Here is a 22,846-nt window from a genome sequence, read left to right on the forward strand (position 1 = left end):
GCCTACTGGGCTGGCACATGTGGATTTCATTCTTAAGCACGTTACTCAGCTTTGTGGATTGCAGAATTGTTCTTGGATTTTCTAGCTGCCGTGAGGCAATGCCACGGTCCCCTTGCGGGCTTCCATCTGGAGCACCTGGCTTGTGTTCTAAGCATGAGAGTTTATACTAATCAGAATAAACATTCCTAAGAATTGTCACAAGATATTTATTGTCCTGGATTCCAATTGGGCCAAATCAAGTGTCAGACTTCTAGAAAAAGGTTTTGCTTCACATTCAGAGAGGAATTAGTATGATTATCTTCTTCACACACTGCAACAACTTCCAGTGCAAGTGGTAGTGAGAAAACCTACTGTCCACAACCCATATCCAATGCTTGTCGTGAGACTCTCTCATTTCTGAAAGTTCCTCAAGGTCACACTGGAAGCACAGCGTCAGGGAGAAAGCTGTCTGCCTTCACGGCACTGAATTCATGTTAAACAAGAGTGCAGTGGTAAACCAACAATTTCTCCAAATGGCTTGGTGGTCTAATGTGAAAGGAGTTCTCAGGAGCAAGTCTTCTGTTCCCCGAGTTATGAATTGTGAAAGAGGACGGAATGGGTTTTAGCTCCTGAAATAGGATGAAACTTAGGTCCCATCTACCATCATACACAACCTGTCACTGATCCATCTTGCACTGAAACAAGTTGTAACCAAAATGCTGGTTTAGCATAAACTAGATCCATTAAAGACATTTCCTTCACTAGGGAGGAGTTTGTTTTCCCATTGATCAATGGGAGCTGCAGGAGTGGTCTGCAGGCCAAGACAGCATGTGGAGACCCCCTGCTCTGCCTCTCAGGGGCTGCAGGGACACTCCAGCCACTTGAAGGAGCAGCAATTACCACAGAGATAATGACTCCAGCCAGGACAGGTTCGGCATTTTAGAACTCACTACCCAAAGAATTAAATTTAAGTGCAAGAGAGAAATGAAAAGTATGAAATGCACAGACCAGTCCAAACCTAAAACTAACACACTTTGCCAGCAGTAAAAATAGTAACAACCCCCCCACGAATGTGTCGGGTCAGGAGATGAGTGAAGGACAGTGTGTGTTTGTGAGAGTGACAGATTTGCATTGCCAAGCTCTCTCCATCCTCTTCTGTGTGTGGAGATAGGGTGCAGGAGTGGAGGGCGGGGGAGGAGGGACACTGACATCAGAGATCTCCATCTTGTCCCTCCCACGCCCTGCACAGCAATCAGGAGCTCCCAGGGGGACAGCTCCAAGGCAGAGGGCAGGAGCAGCATGACAGAGAGGGGAGGTGCAACTGAAGTGCCAGCACTTGATAATATCCTGGCCAAACCAGTCAGGACCCCATCAGAGACACCAAGATTTACCAATAGATCCCAATCTACTGATTGTTGACCAGGACTCTAAAACCCTCGTTATAGAAACGGAGCATTTAAAGAACAAATAATCTATTACAGATTCATGAACTCAACGAACATATACATCTTATAGGATTACAAAAAAAAACGCTATTTCAGTAATGTACTCCAGAGTATTGACCACGGTTAATTTACATATTAATATAGAAGAACAAAGTGAACCAATCAGTTTGCTTCTCTTTATTGAAGATGAGTTGTTAAAAAGTTTGAAACCATGTGGAACATACTTGCAATTTTACTTAAGGTTAGTCATTCGTTTTACAGGTAACTGTGATTGCTAAGTTGTAAGTGTTTTAACAAGGCTTAAACAACACAAACATAAATAACCCACACATCAATATTTCAGTTTTGTATCTTATGGATTTGCTTTGCCTTTTATGATTAACGTACTTTTCAAATAAATAGAAGACACTCATTAAGTAGGAAAACAACACACACAAAGGTATAAACATTAAGTGCAAATTATACTGACTTCCTTGTTAGGTTTCATGATGTATTTAATGTCTATTATATGTGCAATCTTGGTTGAATTTTAAAATAATTTTATACTAATTAAAATTAGGGTTATACTTTTCCATATACAGTAACCCCGTATGTTTGGATAGATTTTAAAGTCAGTGCATTCGTTTTATTTGAATTTAACCCCTCACCCATACATTATGTTGTAAGCTCAAAGTCAGCACAAAAATATAAAAATATCAATAATGTTTAAAAATGGAACAATTGAAAAGTTAGGAAACAGGAATCATTCAAAATATTAGAGCACAGCTTATGTCCAGACTATTCTGAATTGACCTTTTGCATATTAAAGATATAACCAAACTGTAAATAAAGAAACATATGCATTTTAAAATCTGACTGCCAAGTCCTTGCCAACTGAGCATCTGGTAGACCAGCAGTATATTACATACTCAGTTTTGGTAGTCATTTGTTGCCAAGAAAGCTAAGTGACCTAATAAAGACAACATACTGGCTTCTAATCTTGTTCAACCTTGAGAAGGCTTCAAATCCAATAAATGCTGATTGCCAGTCTTGTTTTTTTTAAGTTCAGAACAACTTTGGCAACTGTCTGAGGTGTTTTACATCAAGAAAGGTACCAACTGAACTCATGCTGTCTGCCTGATTTAATGTCTCAAGGGTGGGAGTTTGTACATTTTTTGGGAAGATACGAATATTTCCTAAATTCTCCCGGTCAGGTTGTTGAGTGAACTCTACTTTCCCAGCTATAAGTTTAGCTTTTGGCTTTAAATCCTTCAGAATCTGTTGTGAATTCTCATTTGGTTGAGGTAGTATTTTTGGAGGCAAGATCTCATTTGTAATATTTCTCAATACTGGATCATTTGATTCAGGCACAGAATAACTTCCAGTTGACTCCTTGCAAGGTTTCAGGTTAATGGATAATCTTTCACAAACTCCCTCAGAAGAGGATTCTTTACAGAACAGCATGGGCTTAACGTTAGTCTCCAACAGACCTTCACTTTTGCTACTGCTAGAGATGCTGAAGTTCTGAGTTTGCAGCTCCTCTTCATCTTCACTATGGTCATTGCTTTGTAGGAGCCCATATCTTTTCATGTACTTTTTGGTTGCAAAGGACATATTGTTTGGTGAAATTAAGCTAAGACCCACCATGCTCTTGTCCATATTTGCATGTAAAAGATTTTGGAAAGATGAGTCTTCAGGATTTTTTTCACTTGTGTGACTAAGAGAAAGCTGTGACAGCTGATTTTCAGTTAGATACTTGAGTGCTATTGCATTTGCCTCCATACTCAGATCAACTCCACCAGGAGTTAACCCACTCATGCCGACATTAACAAATGACATGTAGTTTAGTCCAGGTATCACAGCTTCAGGATTTATGCAGGCCAATACACTAGAACACAAAGCACAGAAAATTAAATTAATTTAGCTTTATATTGTGTGCATTTTCCATTGCGATTTCCTCTTTCCTACGCTCCCCAAATACTGTATCTGGCTTTTAAGCAGACTATTTGTTCACATAATATGCACACACCTTAGAGAGTAGGGTTGTGTGTCTTATCTAATAGTATCTACATTGCAGAGAAAGGTCCATTAGAGGATTGAAGATCATCATAAACCCTGATCCAATGCTGATCTCAACTCGGGTAGTGTCACATGATGACAGGAAGCCCCAGGCAGGCTTTATGATTTTGCAAATAAGACCAACAGTTCAATAAGCCTCCAAAAAACTAATTATTAATAGTTAGCGGATTCCTACCCAGAGATTCAATATGCCCTAGTGATTAGAGAACTGGCCAGGAACTCAGAAGACCTCAGTTTTATTTCCAACTTAGTCACAGACCTACTGGGTGACTTTGGACAAGTCCACCATTTCCCACTGGTCTTTTCTTAAAAGCCTTAGTAGTGCCTAGCATTACTCCTTGCCTACTGGGGTCTCATGGTCTTTACGTGTTCTTTTGTCTGAAAGAAGAAGCAGTGAAGGCTAACACTTTACCTGGCATTCTCTACTAGGTATGCATTGCTCTTCATTTTGTTAGGAGATTCAATTTTCACTCCAAAGTTCCTTAATTGCTTAAGGGTTGCACTAATCACACTCTCTTTATCAGTCAGGCCTGATACTGAATTCCTTTCCTTTGGGTCATTAATATCCCGACATGTGGTATCATCACTGTTGACCATTCCTTGTTTTGTAGATGTAGGATCACTTTCTTCAGAGGATAACTTTAAGAAGTGGTTTACTTGACCCTGCATAAAGAAAAAAGCATAAGCATGGTGAGTTGGTCCACACAAAGGCCCAGCAACATGACAAACTCCATTATTACAGAATCCAGTTTTGTGTTATCTATGGCATACTTATGCCAAATCAAACAATACAGCTAGGTTCGTAAATAACTTGTTCTGACAAAGAAGCCAAATTAAATTACACGTATTTAGACATGAACAGACTCTTAAGTACCTTAATACTAACTTAAAGGCACTCATTAGCTCAAAATGGAAATGTGTGCAAATGGGTAAATTTAACATTCTTTTTAATTTGAAGTCTTATGTAGTTATACAATCAACTGAAAACAAAACATCTTAGTAGAAAGTCTGCTATATTCTCCTAAAATCGTAGTCTGGGGCAATTTAGCAGGTACAATTTTTAATAGCATTGCCCCAATACAACTGAGAAAAATCAGCAGTGCTGCATTTCCCAAGTTTGTGTCGATTGCTATCACTAAACAGTGTGAGGTAAGAGGTGTACAAAATAAAACACACCATTTATATAAAAAGAAAGGAAGGAGGAGCAGAAGGAGTTTACACACAACTAAGAAAAGCAAGTCACAAGCTTGCCTCACAGAAAACATAAGAGAGAAGAAATGGATGTGACAATCACACACAGTTTCAACCATGGGAAAGCCAAATTAGTTTACTGCATGGAGCCCATTCTGGTTATGAGAACGCACAACAAAGAACAACTGGCAAACAACTGCAAGATATGAAAGACAGTCAGAGAGCTTATAATACTTTTACCAATATATCCTGGTAAAACTTTTGATCGTCCGATGCGTGGCTAGGCAGTGATTGAACAGCATGCTCAGTTTTTGGTTCATTTGGTGTCACCATATGGTTAGTAGCTCCCTCTGTGGGTCCGGTCTGTAAACACATGCTAACGCTTTCTTCTAACAGTGAATTTGGAGCACATGCTGAGGAAACTGGCTCATTCCTGAAAGAGACAGAACAATGAGTTAATACACCATTGATTTTTTTTACCTTTATTTAACTTGATTTTCATAAGGATTGAGAAATGTTAGGGGTTTGGTTTTTTTTCCCAAAAAAATCTTGGAAAAAATCTTCTCTCAATTTTCTACAATATGTTCAAAAGTTGGAGGGTGTACAACAAAGAGCTATGCAAATGATTCAAGCGCTGGAAAAAAAGTGCTTTACAGGAGAGGCTGAAGGAGCTCTGTTTAGCTTATCAAAAAGAAGATCAAGAGGTGACTGTTTGCAGTATATAAGAACCTTCCTGCGGAGGATATATTGGGTACTCATCTACCCCCCCCCCCAAAAAAAGGCACAAAAACCAACAGCTAGAAAATAAAGCGAGACAACTTCAAATTGGAAATAAGGCACAATGTCTTTAAACAGTGAAGGTTCCAGTGGTTAATCACAAGACACTTAAGGAAGTGGTGCATTCTTTATCTCTTGAAGCCTTCAAAGAGAGCCTGGTTACCTACGGGGCATATATACTTTTCTTCATGATGACATTGTGTTGCATAGGTGATCAGACTAAATTATCTATGGTCCTCATTCTGGCCTTAATTTTACCTGAGACATCAGTTTTTTCAAAGTGCCAGCAATTCAGAACCCTTCAGGACTCGTGTTGGTTTTGCTTTTTAGTTCAAGTCATTTTAACAAATATTAGTAACAATAGTTGCTACTATGTCCAATATAAACATGTACTGAGATTTTCACATACTGTAGTTTTAAAGAAATAACAATGGGACTGAAAGGATGGTATGTTCACAATGCTACACACTCAAATGGCTTCTACAATAGGGTAAATGAAGTCCAGACTGAAAAATTTCAGTTACTGACATGAATGGGAGCTTCAGGAAAGAATCTGATTCCAAGTCTCCACACATCAGAAATCCAGATATGCCAGAGTGAACTATTGCAGGGCATGAGGAAACCACAGTATCTGGGTGTTATCTACAAATTGTAACAGTTGAGGCCAGAAGGAATGATAATGCTGGGGTCCCAGATAGATCTCTGGGTGACCCCCCAGAAACAAACAAGAGCGATAGCAGAAATATCAGAGCCCAAACTAATCAACAGTGCATGTTGAAAGAGATAAGATTTAAATCATGTGCTGTGCCAGATAGTCAATGTGGGTTATCAATTACTGCAAGGAGAAGCAATTCATTATCCCCAGTAAAAAAAAAAAAAAAAAAGTAAAACCAAATGCTACTGTGTGTTTTTTCCATGAAAAATCCATCACAAAATTTCACGTGAGTAAAGGAAAAACAAGTTGGAAAACAGTCCTCTAGAGAGTTCTCTCTGAAACCAGCCATGTGAGAAAAGAACTGATTGAATCAATGGTCATGTTAACTAAACCTATACAGGCATACTGCTCCCCTAATTCTAATTCTGAGCCCCCAGTTAGTTTTAAATAGGATTTCTCTAAGTTTACCAGTTTAATGTCTGATCTTTTGGACATTAATGTAATCTGACCTAAATGGTCTGTCTTCACTTGGATTTTCATACCTGTGAAATGTACCGGATCAGAATGTTCTATTCATGTAACTTTCTGAAAATGAAAACACTTGATTCTTTATTAAGGAAAGTGTTTGGGGATATTTATGCATAGTTAAGTATAGTCTCATTCTCTAACATGAGAAGTGCCTGGAGTTAAAGTTTCTTAATATTGTAAAATTGTGAATGAAGGTTTAAAATAATCAGAATGGCTTATTCTGGTGTCAGATGAATAGATGCTATATTTTAACAGAGTGTAGAAAGAACACAAGGAAAAAGTCCATGATTAGATGTATAGAAGAATCCAGAGAGAAAGCCAAATCACAAGACCTTTAGTCTTGGGGATAAATCAGCCTGCCGAGAGCATGACAACTGTAAGGACTTTGAAAACTGGCAGTGGAGAGGTCATAGAAAAATGATAAGCAGTATAGCAGTGCTTCCCCCTTTGTGATTTTAGGGAAGGATGAGAATACTGCTTGGAAGAGCTCTGCAATTTTCAAGTTACATAAATGGCTTTTGTTGCCACCAGCCACTGCAGATGGCTGCTGGCTGACTACCAAAGGTGACCAATTACTAATGGCAACTATATTTGGTACATCTGCACAAGTTACTTAACAGCAAATGAACTACAGGCAGTCCCCGACTTACGTCGGATCCGCACTTACGAATGGGGCTTTTTTCGCCCCGGAGCTCACGGGCGGCGGGTCGCCACCCATGTCCTACGGGGTGAGAAAAGCTTCTCCCGGTCTCCCTGGTCTGCTGGGGAGGGGGTCCAGCAAAGCCGCTGGACCCCCCCCAGCAGACCAGGGACACCAGAGCAAAGCCGCCACCTGGGCGGCTTTGCTCCCGGGCAAACGACCAGGGGGACAGGAGACAGCAGACCAGGGGGACAGGAGCAAAGCCGCGGAGCACATCTGCAAACGACCAGGGGGACAGGAGACAGCAGACCAGGGGGACAGGAGCAAAGCCGCGGAGCACACCTGCAGTGGGACAGCCCAGGCGCGCCTGGGCTGTCCCGCTGCGGGCGTGCTCCAAGGCTTTGCTCCCCGTCTCTCTGCAGACCAGGGAGACGGAAAGCAAAGCCTCTGAGCACGTCCCTGGTCTGCAGGGAGACGGGGAGCAAAGCCTTGGAGCACGCCCGCAGCGGGACAGCCCGGGCGCGCTTGGGCTGTCCCGCTGCGGGCGTGCTCCAAGGCTTTGCTCCTGTCCCCCTGGTCTGCTGGGGGGGGGTGGGGAGGTGTGTGCAGCTAGTGCCCCGCCCCAGCAGACCAGGCTTTTCTTGCGTACCCCTGGGGTAGAGCAGCTGGGGGCTGCCAGGTTGGTCCCGTAGCGCCGCTCCGCTCCGGACCAACCCGGCAGCACCCCAGCTGCTCTGCCCCAGGCATCCTGATTCAGCCGCTGCTGGTCAGTTTCAGCAGCGGCTGAATCAGGACGCCTGGGGCAGGGCAGCTGGGGTGCTGCTGGGTTGCTCCAGTAGCGCCGAGGAGCCGCTACTGGAGCAACCCAGCAGCACCCCAGCTGCTCTACCCCAGGCATCCCCAAGTCAGCCGCTGCTGAAACTGACCAGCGGCTGACTACAGGAAGCCCGAGGCAGATTTGCTCTGCCCCAGGCTTCCTGGAATCAGCCGCTGATCAGTTTCAGCAGCAGCTGACTTGGGGATGCCTGGGTTTCTTAAGTTGAATCTGCATGTAAGTCAGAACTGGCATCCAGATTCAGCCGCAGTTGAAACTGATCAGTTTCAGCAGCAGCTGACGCCAGTTCCGACTTACATACAGATTCAACTTAAGAACAAACCTACAGTCCCTATCTTGTATGTAACCCGGGGACTGCCTGTAAATAGTGAACAAGTACTTTCAACCCTCAAATAGAATTATTCAAATCAAATATTTACCTGAGTCCAGCCTGGTTAGTTCCTTCTTCTGCAACATGGCTACTTTCTATAAAGCTAGGTATGTCAACAGCCTTTAACGAGGAGGCAATACTTGTATCTTGCTCAGTGTTAATAGAAATGCTTATTTCTTCTTTTGATATTTCAGGGTCATCTTGTTTAATTGGACACACTGAGTCTTTTTGCTTTTCAGATGGTGAGTTCCAAAATAAGCTAGCACCTAGGAGAGGAAAATTAATGTAGCTCATGATTTTAAGCAGTTTAGAATGATTATCTAGTTTTCAAATAATTTGTCTGCACTTTCACAGAAATTATATCCATTGCTGTGTTTAGATTTATTTTCATTATTTTTTAAAAAATGACTTAAGTTCTAAAACAGTCCGTAAAATAATTGGAGAAAGCTACCTTTAGTTAGGGAAATAACTGCCGAAGTTAACACTGTTCTTCAATTAAAAAAAAATTACATTTATGTGCAATAGCAAATAAATACTGTTTTATTTAACAAAAGAAACAACTAGATAGGAATACAGTTAGTCTTGTATACCTCTAAATTCACTTCTGAGTTTGAAGAAAGGAATGTATCCCATCAGTAAGATTCAACTTTTCTCCTCCTCCAAACCAGCCACAACCTTGTCATAAAGTGTTAAAAGGACTAGGAACATTAGTTCATGACTTAGTAGTGTCATTCAAGTGACTCACTGACATGAAAGAGTCAGTTTTTCCCTTGAAGATAGGTATGACATCAATATCCAATATATAGCATTGGGGGGAAGGGAAGGAATGGAGACTTTTAAATGCCTGATAGCACATAAACCAGGATTAGAATTATTACACATAAAGCAAGAGAACGTACATCATCATGCATATAGAGAAAGGGCCCACAATTATTGTAACGGAGTCATGGGTTGAACAAAAGACTTCACTGAAGATTAAGGGAATTTTACATTTCCAATGAGATCAGACATAGCTTCATCTCCTTGTCATGAGTAACTCTTATCTGGCCTTGCATGACAATTCCCAAAAGACAGGCCTGATTTTCAGAGGTGCTCAACACCTACCAGCTGATTGACTATACAGTGGTGGGTGCTAAGTACTTCTGAAAATCAGGCACAAGAGAAAAGTCTAAGCACCATTAACAGGTTTATATTTCTATCATTCTGAAAAATAATAAAAAAACCTTACCTGTGCTTACAGCAATGCTCACACTTTTTCTCATGTGTAAACCTTGGGAGGACTGTGTTTCCATGGCAACAAATTCCAACTGCTTCTCACACTGCAAGGCCTTGTTATCTATGGTGGTTTTGGGGGAACAAGGTTGAAGAGTTTGTGCTTCCAACAAACGCTGGATCTGTAACAGTTATCAGGAGAGTACATCACTTGCAGTGCAAGTATAATATTCTCAGGACAATAGCGACAATAAGTTACCCTACAAGACTTTCATTTCTGAAGATCTGGATTCAAATTCTGAGTATGTTGCAGTACAAGACAAGTTTAATGGTATTTTATTTACCATCAGAGAGTTTAGCATGATTTGTTGCTTTTAAGCTTGAAATAGAAGGCAAATGAAGGTCACAATGGCAGAACTACACCAAAAATCTTTGCACTGTGCCTGGTCAAAGACACAATGATTAGTCCCTTTTGTATCTCTCTCCCGTTCCCAATAGGTTAAACAACGTTGCAACGTAAAGGATGCTGAGTTTGGAAAGGCCAGATTTAGGGCAGACTTAAGGTTTCATGGGCAACCAAAAATCTAGCATGTAACTTGGAGTGCTTGACTGTGAAAGAATCTTACTTAGGTTCCGAGGAGAGGTGGGGGGAATTAATGTTAGTCTGTAACTTTAAAAATGAGTAGTCTTGTGGCGCCTTAGAGGCTAAAATTGCCCACGAAAGCTTATGCTCCAATACATCTGTTAGTCTATAAGGTGCCACAGGACTCTCGTTGCTTTTACACATTCAGACTAACATGGCTACCCCTCCCCTCTGATTTTTATTTATATATATATATATATATATATATATATATATATATATATATATACACACACACACACACACACACACACACACACACACACACACACACATACACACACACACCATTAGTGAGTTTTGCCCACAAAAGCTCTCTCAGATGAGCTTGAGCTCATCTCTCAAGCTTATCTAGGAAGTGGGTATTGCCCACGAAAGCTCATGATGCTATAGATTTGCTGGTCTCTAAGGACTAATTATTTAGGTTGCAATGTCATTTCCTACTTTCTTCTTTAAGGAAAAAAGGGAGATAAGTTCTGCTATTTCCATCTTTTCACTTCCTCTCTTGCATCATCCATTGGATTAGAACCCTAAACTTTCAACTTGACACTTAACTACACTGGTTGTTATCCTGGGGGCTGGGCTGAGGGACAGAATGGGCTACTGGCACTACATGCTGAGACTGGGAAGGGAAAGGATGTGTAATCAGGAGGAGAGGGAAGACACGAGCCTGCCTTGTCTCCACCTCACAATGCTCTGGAAGCAGACTAGCTATTTGGAATGTTCCTGTTCAGCTACTATTTTGGCAGGCTGACAATTTTCACGAGGAATCCAAGCGGTAGAAGGGAAATGGCAACTTTAATTTATCCTGAACAGAATTCTAGGGGACAAGTGAAAGAAAAGCACACTTCCAACTCTAGGGCTTTAACCCTGCTGAATTTCTACAGCATGCTGCAAACAATGGAGGCATGTGTGCTTCTCAAAAAAGGTTGCACAATTTTTTTTTTATAATGTAGTAAGTTGCAAATTTGGTTATGGGAGAAGAAAAAAATTAGAATGCAAGGTGCTTTCACTGTATATTTATATTAATTCAAAACCAGTTCATGGCTAATTAAACTATGCAGTTAGCTGTCTCTACCCACCCAGAAAGCACATCTTCTAGCAACACAAAACAATTTGCCGAAAGCAGAGCAAACATTTACCTGTGTTACTTGATTGTAATTACAAAATCTAATTAGAAAAATCAAATCACTTTCAATTTGCTTTTAACGGAGACCAATTATCAGTAGAGCTGCCTACTTAGAGAACTGGGTCCCAATTTGACAGGATCCCCTTTCCCAACTAAAAAAGGTAGCTATAACCAAAGTTATTCTGATTAGTCTTATTTTTAGAAACTATTTACCAGATCAGTAAGAGGGCAGAGGAGAAAACCTCCCAAACAAACCTGAGCTTGAAGTAATTTCAGCTGCCTGTTTTGTTCTGTAAGAATCCTGTAAGCATCTGGAGATAATCCCATCATTCCATTATCTGATCCCATTTTGGGGGTAAGGGCACACATGCACGCTGAATGGGCTGCACAGCACTGGAGATTGCAAGGGCTTGCCGGTGAAGAAAATCTTGATCCAGGTGATAAACTGCAACCAACAGAGCAACTCCCCATTTCCCCATTATATCCATGAGTTACAGGGCTACTTGGGGTATGTACTGGACTGCAGCAAGTATTTGGACAAGTGACATTTTGATGGAAAACTGAATATGCACTCTCTTGAGGAACATCAGATTGGATTTGTGTGTGGCTGGAACCCCTTTTAACCATTCCTGGACAAGCATTTGTTGAACTGTATTGGATAGGTCCATGAAACTGACAACAATTACACACACCAGTTGGATAGCAAGATGGCACTTGAGAGACAGGCACCTGCAGTTCTGTTGATCTTCTTGAGTTCATGGGTGAAAAAGCAAAGTTGTACTGGAGAGGCTGTATGGCACCAGGATATTGCTTAGAATTAGATGTTGAAGGTCTCCTTGCTGGAGGTTCTTCTTTTCTTTGTGTGGCTCCATCAGGATTTGATACAAGTTTTTCAGATGGCATCCTGGGTTGATGCACAGATGTGTCAGTAGAAGGCCCACTAAGAGGTGTTGCAGGAGAAGGGGATGGTGAAGAGGAAGAAGATCCAGAACTCTTTCTAGTATGAAGGCCAACTCTTCTACAGCAAGGCTGCTGTTGTAGTGGCAATTGCTTTGCTTTGCAAGGTTTCAGAATTGGAATTATCTGGTTTAACTGGCTAGGTGGCTGTCTCAATGAAGGATGTGCCACATGGGTGCTGCAGCTTTGTTTATCACTATCGGAGCATGGATTCTGGTGGTATAGTGGTCCTGTTGAACAAGTCTTTTTTTTAAGCTGATGTACCAGTAGTGGCTGATTTTTGTTATTCATAGTTTCCATAGGCTGAGACATTGGTTTTGGTTCTATGAAGCTACCATCAAAGATGAGGGAGAGTTCAGGAACGGAAGGATGGATTCTAGTAACCTGGATAGGAGACAATTACAAGAATGAAGTCAAACTCACTCAGGAACCATCAGGTCACCTTATCTGAGCTACATATTTCTAAAAGCACAACTTCTCTGCCACTCGTAGCTAAAATAAATATGGGACACTTAAAAAAATATTGCTTCTGGTCAGTAAGACTTCTTCCCCACCCATTCAAGGCATTAACATAGGCTAAAGGGATCCAACAATAGGAATACAGGAATCACAAAGAACGCTTACTTACCTTTTGTAACTATTGTTCTTCGAGATGCACTGCGCATGTCAATACTAAATACATGTGTGAACTGCATGCATGATCGTTGGAAGACTTTTCCCTAGCGGTACCCATGATGCCTTGCGGCATCGCATATATTCCCCCTGCCGATCCAACTCCCACTTCAGTTCCTTCTTGCTGGGACTGTCCAACACCAGGGAGGTGGGTGGGTCTGGCATGGACATGAGCAACAGTTACAAAAGGTAAGTAACCATTCTTTGAGTGACTTCTCGTATTCATTCCAATATGTGACTTAGCAGCAGTATGTACAGAGAATGTGTTGGATTCTAACTCATTGCTGAGTGTAGTATAGCCTTGCCAAATGCCACAACATCCCCGGACTGCTGGGTGAGAGTGTAATGAGTCGTGAAGGTGTGCAACGAGGACCACATACACACGGCGGTACTGCAGATGTCCTGAATTGGGATTTGTGCTAGAAAGGCCATCAATGAGGCTTGCACTCATGCTGAATAGCCTGTGATCGATGGGGCTGGCACCTTGGCCAAGTCATAGCACAGCTTGATATATGTAGAGATTCAGGACAACGGGCACTGCGACATAATCAGTAGGCCCCTCATGCACTCCACAATGGAGATGAAAAACTGCATCAACGGGCAAAATGGTTTAGTGCGCTCAATATAGAAAGTGAGGGCACACCTCACATCCAGCAAGTGTAGTGACCTCCCCCTGTCCTTGGCACAGGGCTTAGGGAAGAAAACAGGCTGAAAAATATCCTGATTGATGTGAAAGTAGGGATGTTAGAGCGTGTATAATTGAATATAGCTGTGTAACCGCATGACATTTTAGCCGTTACACAACTATTCAGTAGTCCCTGGGGGTAGGGCCGAAAGCCAGTACGCCTCGGATGTGAACTCCAAGCATGCAGGGACTGACCCAGACTGTGCCAGAGACCGGTACTGAGGCGAGTGGGAGTGGATGCTCATGCCAGCGGGCTTCCCATGGTACCGAAGTAGCAGTGCAGGTAGCAGAGCCATAGTCTGGGACTGAGGCAGAGCCACTGGTGTTGGGTGCAGTGCTGGGTAGGGCCCACGCATCAATGTTACTGGTGCCATGGACATGGGTGTAGATGGTGATGCTACCAAGGGAACGTTCTGTTCCTCAAATGGTGCCATCAAGTTCAATGAGGTCCTTCACGGCCTCAGATGCATCCAATGTGGAAGGAAGATCAAAGTCCTCCTCCACTACTACGAGCACTTGGGAGTCCACCAACACTGGACTCGACAGACCTGTCAGTGGGGCCTGAATTTTTCTGTGCTGGGGAACCGTGCCAATGCTGTTTTTCAGGGCATGGCATGCTGCACACCAGTGGCATCGGAGTGGCTGGCTATGGTTTAAGTGTGGATTCCATGAGGACCAGTTTACGCTACTGGTCCCTTTTCTTTTTAGTTTGCAGCTTAAACCCCCTGCAGATACTGTACTTATCTGGCAGGTGACCCTGTCCAAGACACTTCAAGCAGGTGGTGTAAAGATCCCCTCTGGGCATATGCTTGCCACACTTCGCACACTGCTTGAAACCCTGTTTCATGCCCCAGGAACATGACCAACAGGAGGGGGAAATCCCTCCCCCCTCAATTAACTACTCAAGTAACTCAAACAGCTAATCTACACAACAAAAGAACACTATGCTAGGGACTAATTGCTTGCAAAGCAAGAAGTCAGAAGCTCCAACAACCATCACTAAAGGAAAGAAGGAACCTACACAGGAGTCAGGTTGGCAGATCTATATATGTGATATCTTCAGGTGTTACCACTGGAGGCACCACAGCCGGTCTGACAGGTACTGCTAGGGAAAAGTCTTCTGATGACTGTGTGTGCACCATATCCACTGAAATACATATGAGCAATCACTTGAAGTAGATAAGCCCTGTTTTGAGGCAAAATTTCTGCCTCTAAGGAGGTCCGGATGTTGTATCTTACAGAGTCAATGTGTTATTGTGGGGGATGGGTGTCTGGAGGAGAAACAGCCGCAAGACTCCTTGAGAATTGGTTCTTCCCTTTCAGGATAGAGTGTGCGGTTTATAGTACTTGCAGCGCAGGCATCTAAAAAAATCCCTAGAGTGAGAGTTTTAAAGTAACCATTCTAGACTTAAGTATACTAAGTATTTACTTATTTCTGGGTAGCTCAAGTTTATAAAATGCAGCCATTCAAAAGCTTTGAAAGCACAGAACATGATTTAGAGAAAGACAGAGGATGGACTAAGGGGACCCTCAAATTCCCACCAAGAAGTGTACTGTTTAGTCATTTCTTCCTGCTGCCTTTCCTGTCCTCCCCAGCCTCCCAAAGTATAGTGGAATGGAAAGAGTGTTATCATACTATGATGAGATATCTGTCTCTCCTCCCAGTACAGAAACATTTACTGAACTCTTGTTTATTTTGCATTATTATAAATTTCCACCTAGTAATGGACCAATACCATTGTAGGATATTTTTTGTTCCTGATATATTAAGAAGAAAAAAAACCCACCTCCTTTCTATTCTTAACTCCGCCAGCCATGTTGTATCCCTTTCCTTATTTACTACAATTTGTAACTTCTGATTTTATTCATAGCTATCACCTTTCCCTTTCTTCATTTCCCCTCTACAACAGGTCATTTTTTTTAAACTAAAATGGTGCTTCTTCCTCATTTGTGTGAGTACAGCTTTTGAGCATCATGTAAGATGCTCTTACACAATTCCCAATTATTATTCACGCTTTTCTGATTAAGTTTTTTTCCCCAGATAATCCGACTCAATTATATTCAGCTCTGTGAAACTATTCCTCTTAAAATACCAAATTTCTCTCTCACTGGTCTGGACTTCACTCTGATTCTGTTATAAACAGGGCTCGATGACTGTGGCGAAAACCCACTCGCCAGCCCCGCACCGTGCATGTGCCAGACCCACACTACGCATGCACGCACCGCCAGTGAACGGGGCGACTGGCTGAAATCTATTCGCCGTGGGCAAGTAGATAAGTGGATTTGTCGAGCCCTGGTTATAAACATGCAGAAGTCATGATCACTTGAACCCAAACTACCATTAATTTTTAGTTCTGTGATAATTTCCTCTGTCTAATATAGAATTCTCCCATTCAGCCTACCAGTTTTGTTTTGTTTTTGAGTTAGAAAATAGTCATCTATAATGTTTAGAAATCCCAAGGATCCCTGGATGAGAGGCAGTATAGAAAAAATTAAAGTTACCTGTTGACTCACTGGATGAGGACTTGGAATAGGTCTTGGAGATAAATCTTCATCTTCCACACCTGAATCATGATCACTCACTGACAATTTGCTGGGAGAGGAGCCTTGAGGAGAACTGAAAAAACCAAAACCAAAAAAAGACCCAAAAAACCCAACCCCACCAAGAGACCTTTGAGTAACTTTTCTATTTTAAAATAAGTTTTACAGAGTGCATGAATCTTGACAACCTAATCTATTTCTGATGTGTGGCCCATACCAGGAGATTTACAGAACAGCACTGTTATGAACCACTTGATAATATCTCTCTCCTGACTGACTAGGAAGTGTTAGATAGCAAGAAGAGTTCTAAAGCAGACAGGGGAATAAACATCCCTTTCTGGATTATCATCCAGCTTTTATTCAAAGAATCTTTGACTGACATAAGTCTTTCCAATGACATTCTATGAGTTGGCACTGATTTATCATGCCCAATGTAAAACACCAATAGGGAAAGCAGGGCTGAGGAAAAATATACATAATATAGCTTTACACAGAATAAAGACCATCTTATTGTTAAACTCAGGTTTTAATGGCAAATTAGATTTATAAAATCTAAACTCCCTGCTATGGACATTTCAGAGCTCTGACAAAAAGAGACATTTCACTGATTTCCTTCTTGGACAACTGGCATTCACCAAAGCAGCATCATATAGCACGCGAGGCAAGGCATATATTTTAGGAAACATCCACTTAATTGTATAAAAGCCTTTAATGCCAATATATCTAGTATAGTTACATGTAGAAGTTTGTCTAGAAAAATATGGTCAACTTTTAGACCTTACTAAAAGTTGGAAACCTCCCCCCCACAATCAAATTCTGATCACTTGCACCTTCCCTTAATTAGCAGACTTAATGGCCAGGTAAGGCCATTTTAGGATAATCTAGCCTGACCTGCATTACACTAGTCAAAGAATTTTATTCAAAACCACATGTTGGAAAAGACTGTGTGTGTAAATGACATTTGAAAGAGATTCTTCACCTTCGAATGGAAAGATTCTTAGAAACGTTGCTGAAGAACTCTGTTTCTGCATTTTGGTTTTCTGCACTCAGCTCAAATTGAATAGGGTGCTTGTCTGAAGGTTCAACGTTCTGAAATTAAATAAATGGATTGTATTAACAAAATCTGAAGCAAGTCAGTGACATCCAACCCACTGCCCCAACGTGCTATATTATGGCTATCAAACAGATGAGAATGTTCTTATTTGGTTACTAACTGAAAGGTACATTCCCTGCACAATGCAAATCTGTAACTCAAGAGTATGAAACAGCCTCATCACTACTGGGTGTCAGTAAGGATGCCTCATAGATGTCTCCCATTGCTTTCCCTACACAAAAGGAGTGACTGTGTCGTGACAACTTTAGCTTCTTGGTGTTTGTTCATATTCAGAATTTTTTAGCACTTATGATTAGAGAGTTACAAACTATGTGTGGACTTTGGAGGACCTCTTGTATTTTAAGTCCCTGTTAACATAGGAAATTAGAATAATTACTGTACTAGTGTAGAGCTACACTAACACTCAATTTGTGCAGGTCACATTAATGCTTTCTACCTTTACGCTATAATTCAGCTTTTAATTATCAATCCACTACAGCAGGCCTGGGCAAAATACCTTCCTTGGGTTGAATCCAGCACACCAGGCTGCCAGATCGGGCCTACGGATGCAGCGCTGCTACTGAGAAAAGCTGCTGCCGGATTCTGTTTGAACAGCTGTGAGCCCGGGGAAGGGAGGAGCAGCTTCAGACACTGCTCCCACCCCCAGCACAATCCTATTGGCCTCCCTCACTTTAAGCTTGCAGCTGTTCAAAAACCACATGGTCCCTGAAACCAGTGCAGGGTAGGGAGTCTGCTTGTGAAGGCTGCTGGCTGGAAGTAAAGGTACCCCAGCCAGAGCCTAACTTTGCCCCCCCATATAACCCAAACCCACTGCCCCCTCCCAGATCCTGCATCCCAATCCCCTGCCCCTAGTCACAACCCCATCCTTCCTTAGGTCACAGCCCCTCCACCCTAGTCCCCTAAGCCAAGGTCACAACTGCTTCCTTACTCTAAACTCTCTTCCAGACCCCATGCCCTCTCCTGCACTCCAATCCCTTACTGCAAGCTCCCTTCTGCACTCAACCTCCAACCCAAACCCCACACTTCCTCCATTAATATGGAAGAGCAAAGCCCTTGACCACTTTCCAAATTCTTGGAGTGCCCCCCGCCATCAAAAATTATTGCCCAACCCAGTACTATAGCATAACCTCAAACCAAGATATTAGTCAACCTAGCCACTTACTTTGAAGAGATGTAATGTTTCTTTACTTGTTAACAGCTGGAACCCTAGTTCAGTCTGCCCACTGCAAGGAAGGCACTCATAAAACTCTGGTTCCTTGTGGGTTAGTGAATAGAAAACAATAAGGAAGCTCCCAGACTCTGAAAGAACCCTAGATAAAAGAAAAGGCACTCATTTTAAAAAATACACTATTTTAGAAACAGGAAAAAGCCACTTGACCAAATAAACTGCCTATATGATGTACTGACAAATGAAGAACACCCAAGGTGATGTACTTCAGCTAAAAATGAGTATTGAGTGAGCTTTCAGTAAGGAACTGCATACAAATACAGTTGCCCTTTCACTGATGCTGTGCATGGAGAAAACAGGATGACAACTGTAGGCCTTTTTTTAAAATCAAACTATTTTATATCACTTGGCTTCCTAAATGGAGGAACTCATTCACAGAACAGATGTCAAGACAGAACTGCTACACTGCTAGGTGCTATATTGTAGCATCTTAACTGATCACAAGGTTTCTTCTATAAATCACGTAGTGAACCACAATTTTAAAGAAAGTACTGTACTTCAATTGTTTCTACATTCTCAAAAGTGCTCTTCTATCAAAATACTCAAAAAAGTGTTAGGGGAGGATAATAATTTAATCTCATATTATATTAGCATTTTCTGTAGCTGGAGAACATTAGATATACAGGTCCAATACAGCATTTGAAACAAAATTCACTCAAGTTCAAGAACAATAAAAAAAACCAACAGATTGACAGTAAAAAGCAGAGTTTATTCATGAATTAGTTTTCAAATATTGTGAAAAGAATTTCATGTGCAAGCTGACTATATCTTTATGCTTGTGAGAAGTGAACACAAAATAATAATAATAGAAAACCCCAAGAACGTCCAAAATTTTTGAAATGGCTAATTTCAAAATTCCATTAAGTGATACAGCACATTTAAGTAACAAAGAATTAAGTTATTTTGCCCTTTGTTGAATGTCGAAAGGTCTTTTTGGTTAGCCATGTTTCCAAAAGTCATTAGATGTATAGTGACCGAATTTATGGACATTAGTATTCAGGAACATAAGCAATTTATTTTTATATTAATAGATTTTAAGTCCAAAAGGGACCATTGCTTCATTTAGTCTGATTTATATACAGCCAATACTCCATCAAGGGGAGTACATCAAACCAAAAGCATGTTTTCCATAGCATCTAGTGTTTGGTAGCTCAAACAATACTTTTATCAAATCAAGTTTAAGTCATTTACCTTTCTTGAATTGAAGAACTGAACAAATAGCGCAGGCAGCAAGCCCAGACTGGTGGACTATAGATATGAGTGATGCCACTCAACCAACTAAAAGGTATGGGAAAAAAATCTGTTTAGAAAGGGATTTCTTATATTCTCCACCAAAACACTCACTCAAGTACATGACAAAATGATAAAAGTATCAGGAAAATATACAAAGCTAGACAAATACTTACATTCCAACCAATGGCAAAGTATAAGCTTTGGGATCAGATTCCAACACCAGAAGTAGTTTTCGGGTTTGGTCCATTGTAAGGTATCTGGAACATTAACAGGCCAAGTGTTTGTTTAGGAATGAGGAAGTCCAGAACGACAATATTTAATATCAGTGCAGAATTTTCTTCTGAAGGTGTATTTTCAGAAGATGCTGTTTTAAGGCTTTGGGTGGCAAAAGTACTCATGTATCAGGAACAATAGATAGCCTCAAGCTTATTTTCTAGATCTCAACAACCCAACTGAGCTGTTATTGAAGCCACTACATCTTAGAAAATCTGCATTTTGAAAGGTCCACAAACCAGAAACAAAAATAAATTGACAGCCCTGTATGCTCAAACTAGTTTATTTTCTGATGTAGGTCATATATGAAGTTCGCAGCGCACCCTATTAATCTGACAGAATGAAGATTCTCTAATGTTATCTTATTATGAATATTTACAAATGTTTTTAAAATAAGGCTATATTCCACCCAACCTCACTTGATTTTCATTTCTAGATCTAGCACTGTTGCTATTTATAAGAGACTGAAGACTTTTTTTTAAAGCTAACAAAACTATAATTATGTTTTCCTTTTCTTCTCGTAGACTGATTTTTCCCCTACTAAGTCAAAAGCAAGAGCTCTGGTTGAATATAATGATTCAGAATGTCTCATGATTCCTGTTCGGGAGCACTAGCTTCCTTTGCTCACTATGTAACAGGGATGTAAAATCCCATTTAATTAGTTAACTGCTTAAACTTTAACTGATTAAATAGGCGGGCTGGCTGGGAACTTGTAGCCTTCTCCCCTTCTGCTGCTGCTTCTGTCTTGCACAAGCCTGCCGATTCCTAGCCGGCGAACCCCATCTGCACCCCACGAAGTTGCCAACTCCCAGCCTGCATGGCCTGGGAGCAGCAGGTGGAGGGCTGCTCCCAGGTAACAGTTAACTGTTACCCAGTAAGTATCACCTGTTAAGGGTGATAATTACCAGGTAACTGGTTATCCGGTCACATCCCTACTGTGTAAAAATCTTTCTAATTAAAGATTCTGAAAGCTAAATCAGAAATCATATTTTTTTTATACTTCAGCTGTCTTTATTAGGAAGCAGGAAGGCCAAGCTACTGAGACTAATGAGGAAAAATTTCCCTTCACCATTTAACTGATCCTAGGACACTGAACTGAATAGTATTTCATGCTTGACAGTTTTAGCATTGAACTTACCCACATTTATAAATCCCCTGAATCTGTGCAATATTCATATGCCCACTCAAGTTTCTTGCCAGGGCTGTAGGAATAATTGGGACAGGCTTCACAGGAGTGTATTCTAAAGAATTGGTTATAGTAATAGCTGCCCAGTGAAAATGGAAGTTTAGGTTGTCCATGTTCTCGGTTGAAGCAATGTGAACTCTTACGGTGAGCAGTTTGGACAGATCCAAAGAGTCTCTACTGCACAAACTGTGTTGAAGTATCTAGAAGACACACAAAAAATTCTGAGACTAGTCTTTATACACATCATTTATATAGGAGGTGTATAGTACAGTACTGCCTAGAAGCCTGCGTCAGGGATCAAGGATAACATTGTGCCATGCATTGTTCAACACAAAGAATCCATTCCTCCTTCAAACAGCTTATGAACTGAACATGCTAAATAGTAATATGAAATGCATCCATAATGTATATGAAAATGCATAGCTAGCTATGTTAATTGGGAATGCACACACAAAAAACACAAAACAAAACACCTACAAGGCTAAATGGAGGGTGCAAGATTTAGTTTATCCAAACTCCAGCAACAAGATAACCGCTTGCATCCAAGAAGCCCTCGTAACACAAATGAACACCACCACAAGGAAATTATTCACTAGAACATAAATTGTTTTTTCTAAATAGGAAGAGCCAACTCACAAGTACATTCAGAGGGCATGCGTAGCAGGAAAACAACATTTAGCTACCCTAGGTTCTCTGCTTCCTTGAATGACAGCTAAAGTTGAAGTGTCCCTTTTCTGGGAGAAGAGATATTTGTTCACCCTCCCACCCCAAGATTTGGGCCAGGAAAAGGTTTACTTTATTTTTAAATCTAGATTTTTTTAAAGACATACAAGTTCCCATTTATATAGTTTATAGAAAAGGAAATCAGCCCAGCAGTAAAGCCTACTACATTAACTGCAGAGAATAACCATTTATTGCTTGTACTTATTACTATGGATTTTGATTTTTAAAAAACAAAACAAAAGCCATCCTACAAACAACAACAAAAAACCCAACCTGCCCTCCTCCCCCTCCATGCTCTTGCTATTTTGTAACTGACCAAAAATTTGTCAACATTGTCAGGGCTTGCCCTCCCTAATTTAGTTGAAGGACCAACTGGAGAGCTAGAGAAGAATTAAAGAATCCTAGCCAACTGAAACCTAAGATTAGCTCTATGACTTCAGTTGAAATCAGAGTTTGAAACACAACTCTTAAACAGCAAAACTAATCAGTGTAACTATATATCCCATCCCATCTTACATAACATTTGGAAAACTGTAGCTTATCTTGCTGTCTCTTGTGACGCAATTATTTCACACAGTTTTTCCAATAACAAAAATTCTGTCTACACTGCAATGCTGATTCAGCCTCCTGGGGGGCTCAGGCTGTACGCCTGTTACATTACAATGTAGACTTCCAGACTCAGGCTGTAGCCCAGCTTCTATGATCCTGCAAGTTGGGAAGGTACCAGAGCCAGGGTTCCAGCCCCAAAAGTCTATATTGCATCATTACAGCT

The 22,846-nt window shown here is 41.1% G+C and overlaps 1 protein-coding gene across 4 annotated transcripts in view; it reads right to left on the reverse strand.

Annotated features, from left to right (window-relative positions):
* Nucleotides 1–1,578: 1,578 nt before the first annotated feature.
* STIL (STIL centriolar assembly protein) overlaps nt 1,579–22,846 on the reverse strand; it is a 34,367-nt gene continuing 13,099 nt past the window's right edge. For all 4 annotated transcript variants that reach the window (XM_006126437.4, XM_075935932.1, XM_014575188.3 and 1 more), the window contains 12 exons: nt 21,304–21,551; nt 20,066–20,149; nt 19,851–19,937; nt 18,594–18,741; nt 17,297–17,406; nt 16,279–16,393; nt 11,718–12,803; nt 9,707–9,872; nt 8,528–8,744; nt 4,914–5,106; nt 3,895–4,145; nt 1,579–3,291 (listed from right to left, as the gene is read on the reverse strand). In XM_006126437.4, the coding sequence (XP_006126499.2) occupies nt 2,469–3,291; nt 3,895–4,145; nt 4,914–5,106; nt 8,528–8,744; nt 9,707–9,872; nt 11,718–12,803; nt 16,279–16,393; nt 17,297–17,406; nt 18,594–18,741; nt 19,851–19,937; nt 20,066–20,149; nt 21,304–21,551 (3,528 nt within the window). In that variant the 3' untranslated portion in view covers nt 1,579–2,468. The remainder of the gene's footprint in view (nt 3,292–3,894; nt 4,146–4,913; nt 5,107–8,527; nt 8,745–9,706; nt 9,873–11,717; nt 12,804–16,278; nt 16,394–17,296; nt 17,407–18,593; nt 18,742–19,850; nt 19,938–20,065; nt 20,150–21,303; nt 21,552–22,846) is intronic.

Source organism: Pelodiscus sinensis, chromosome 9, assembly GCF_049634645.1.
Source record: "Pelodiscus sinensis isolate JC-2024 chromosome 9, ASM4963464v1, whole genome shotgun sequence".
In the NCBI taxonomy this organism is placed as follows: domain Eukaryota; kingdom Metazoa; phylum Chordata; order Testudines; family Trionychidae; genus Pelodiscus; species Pelodiscus sinensis.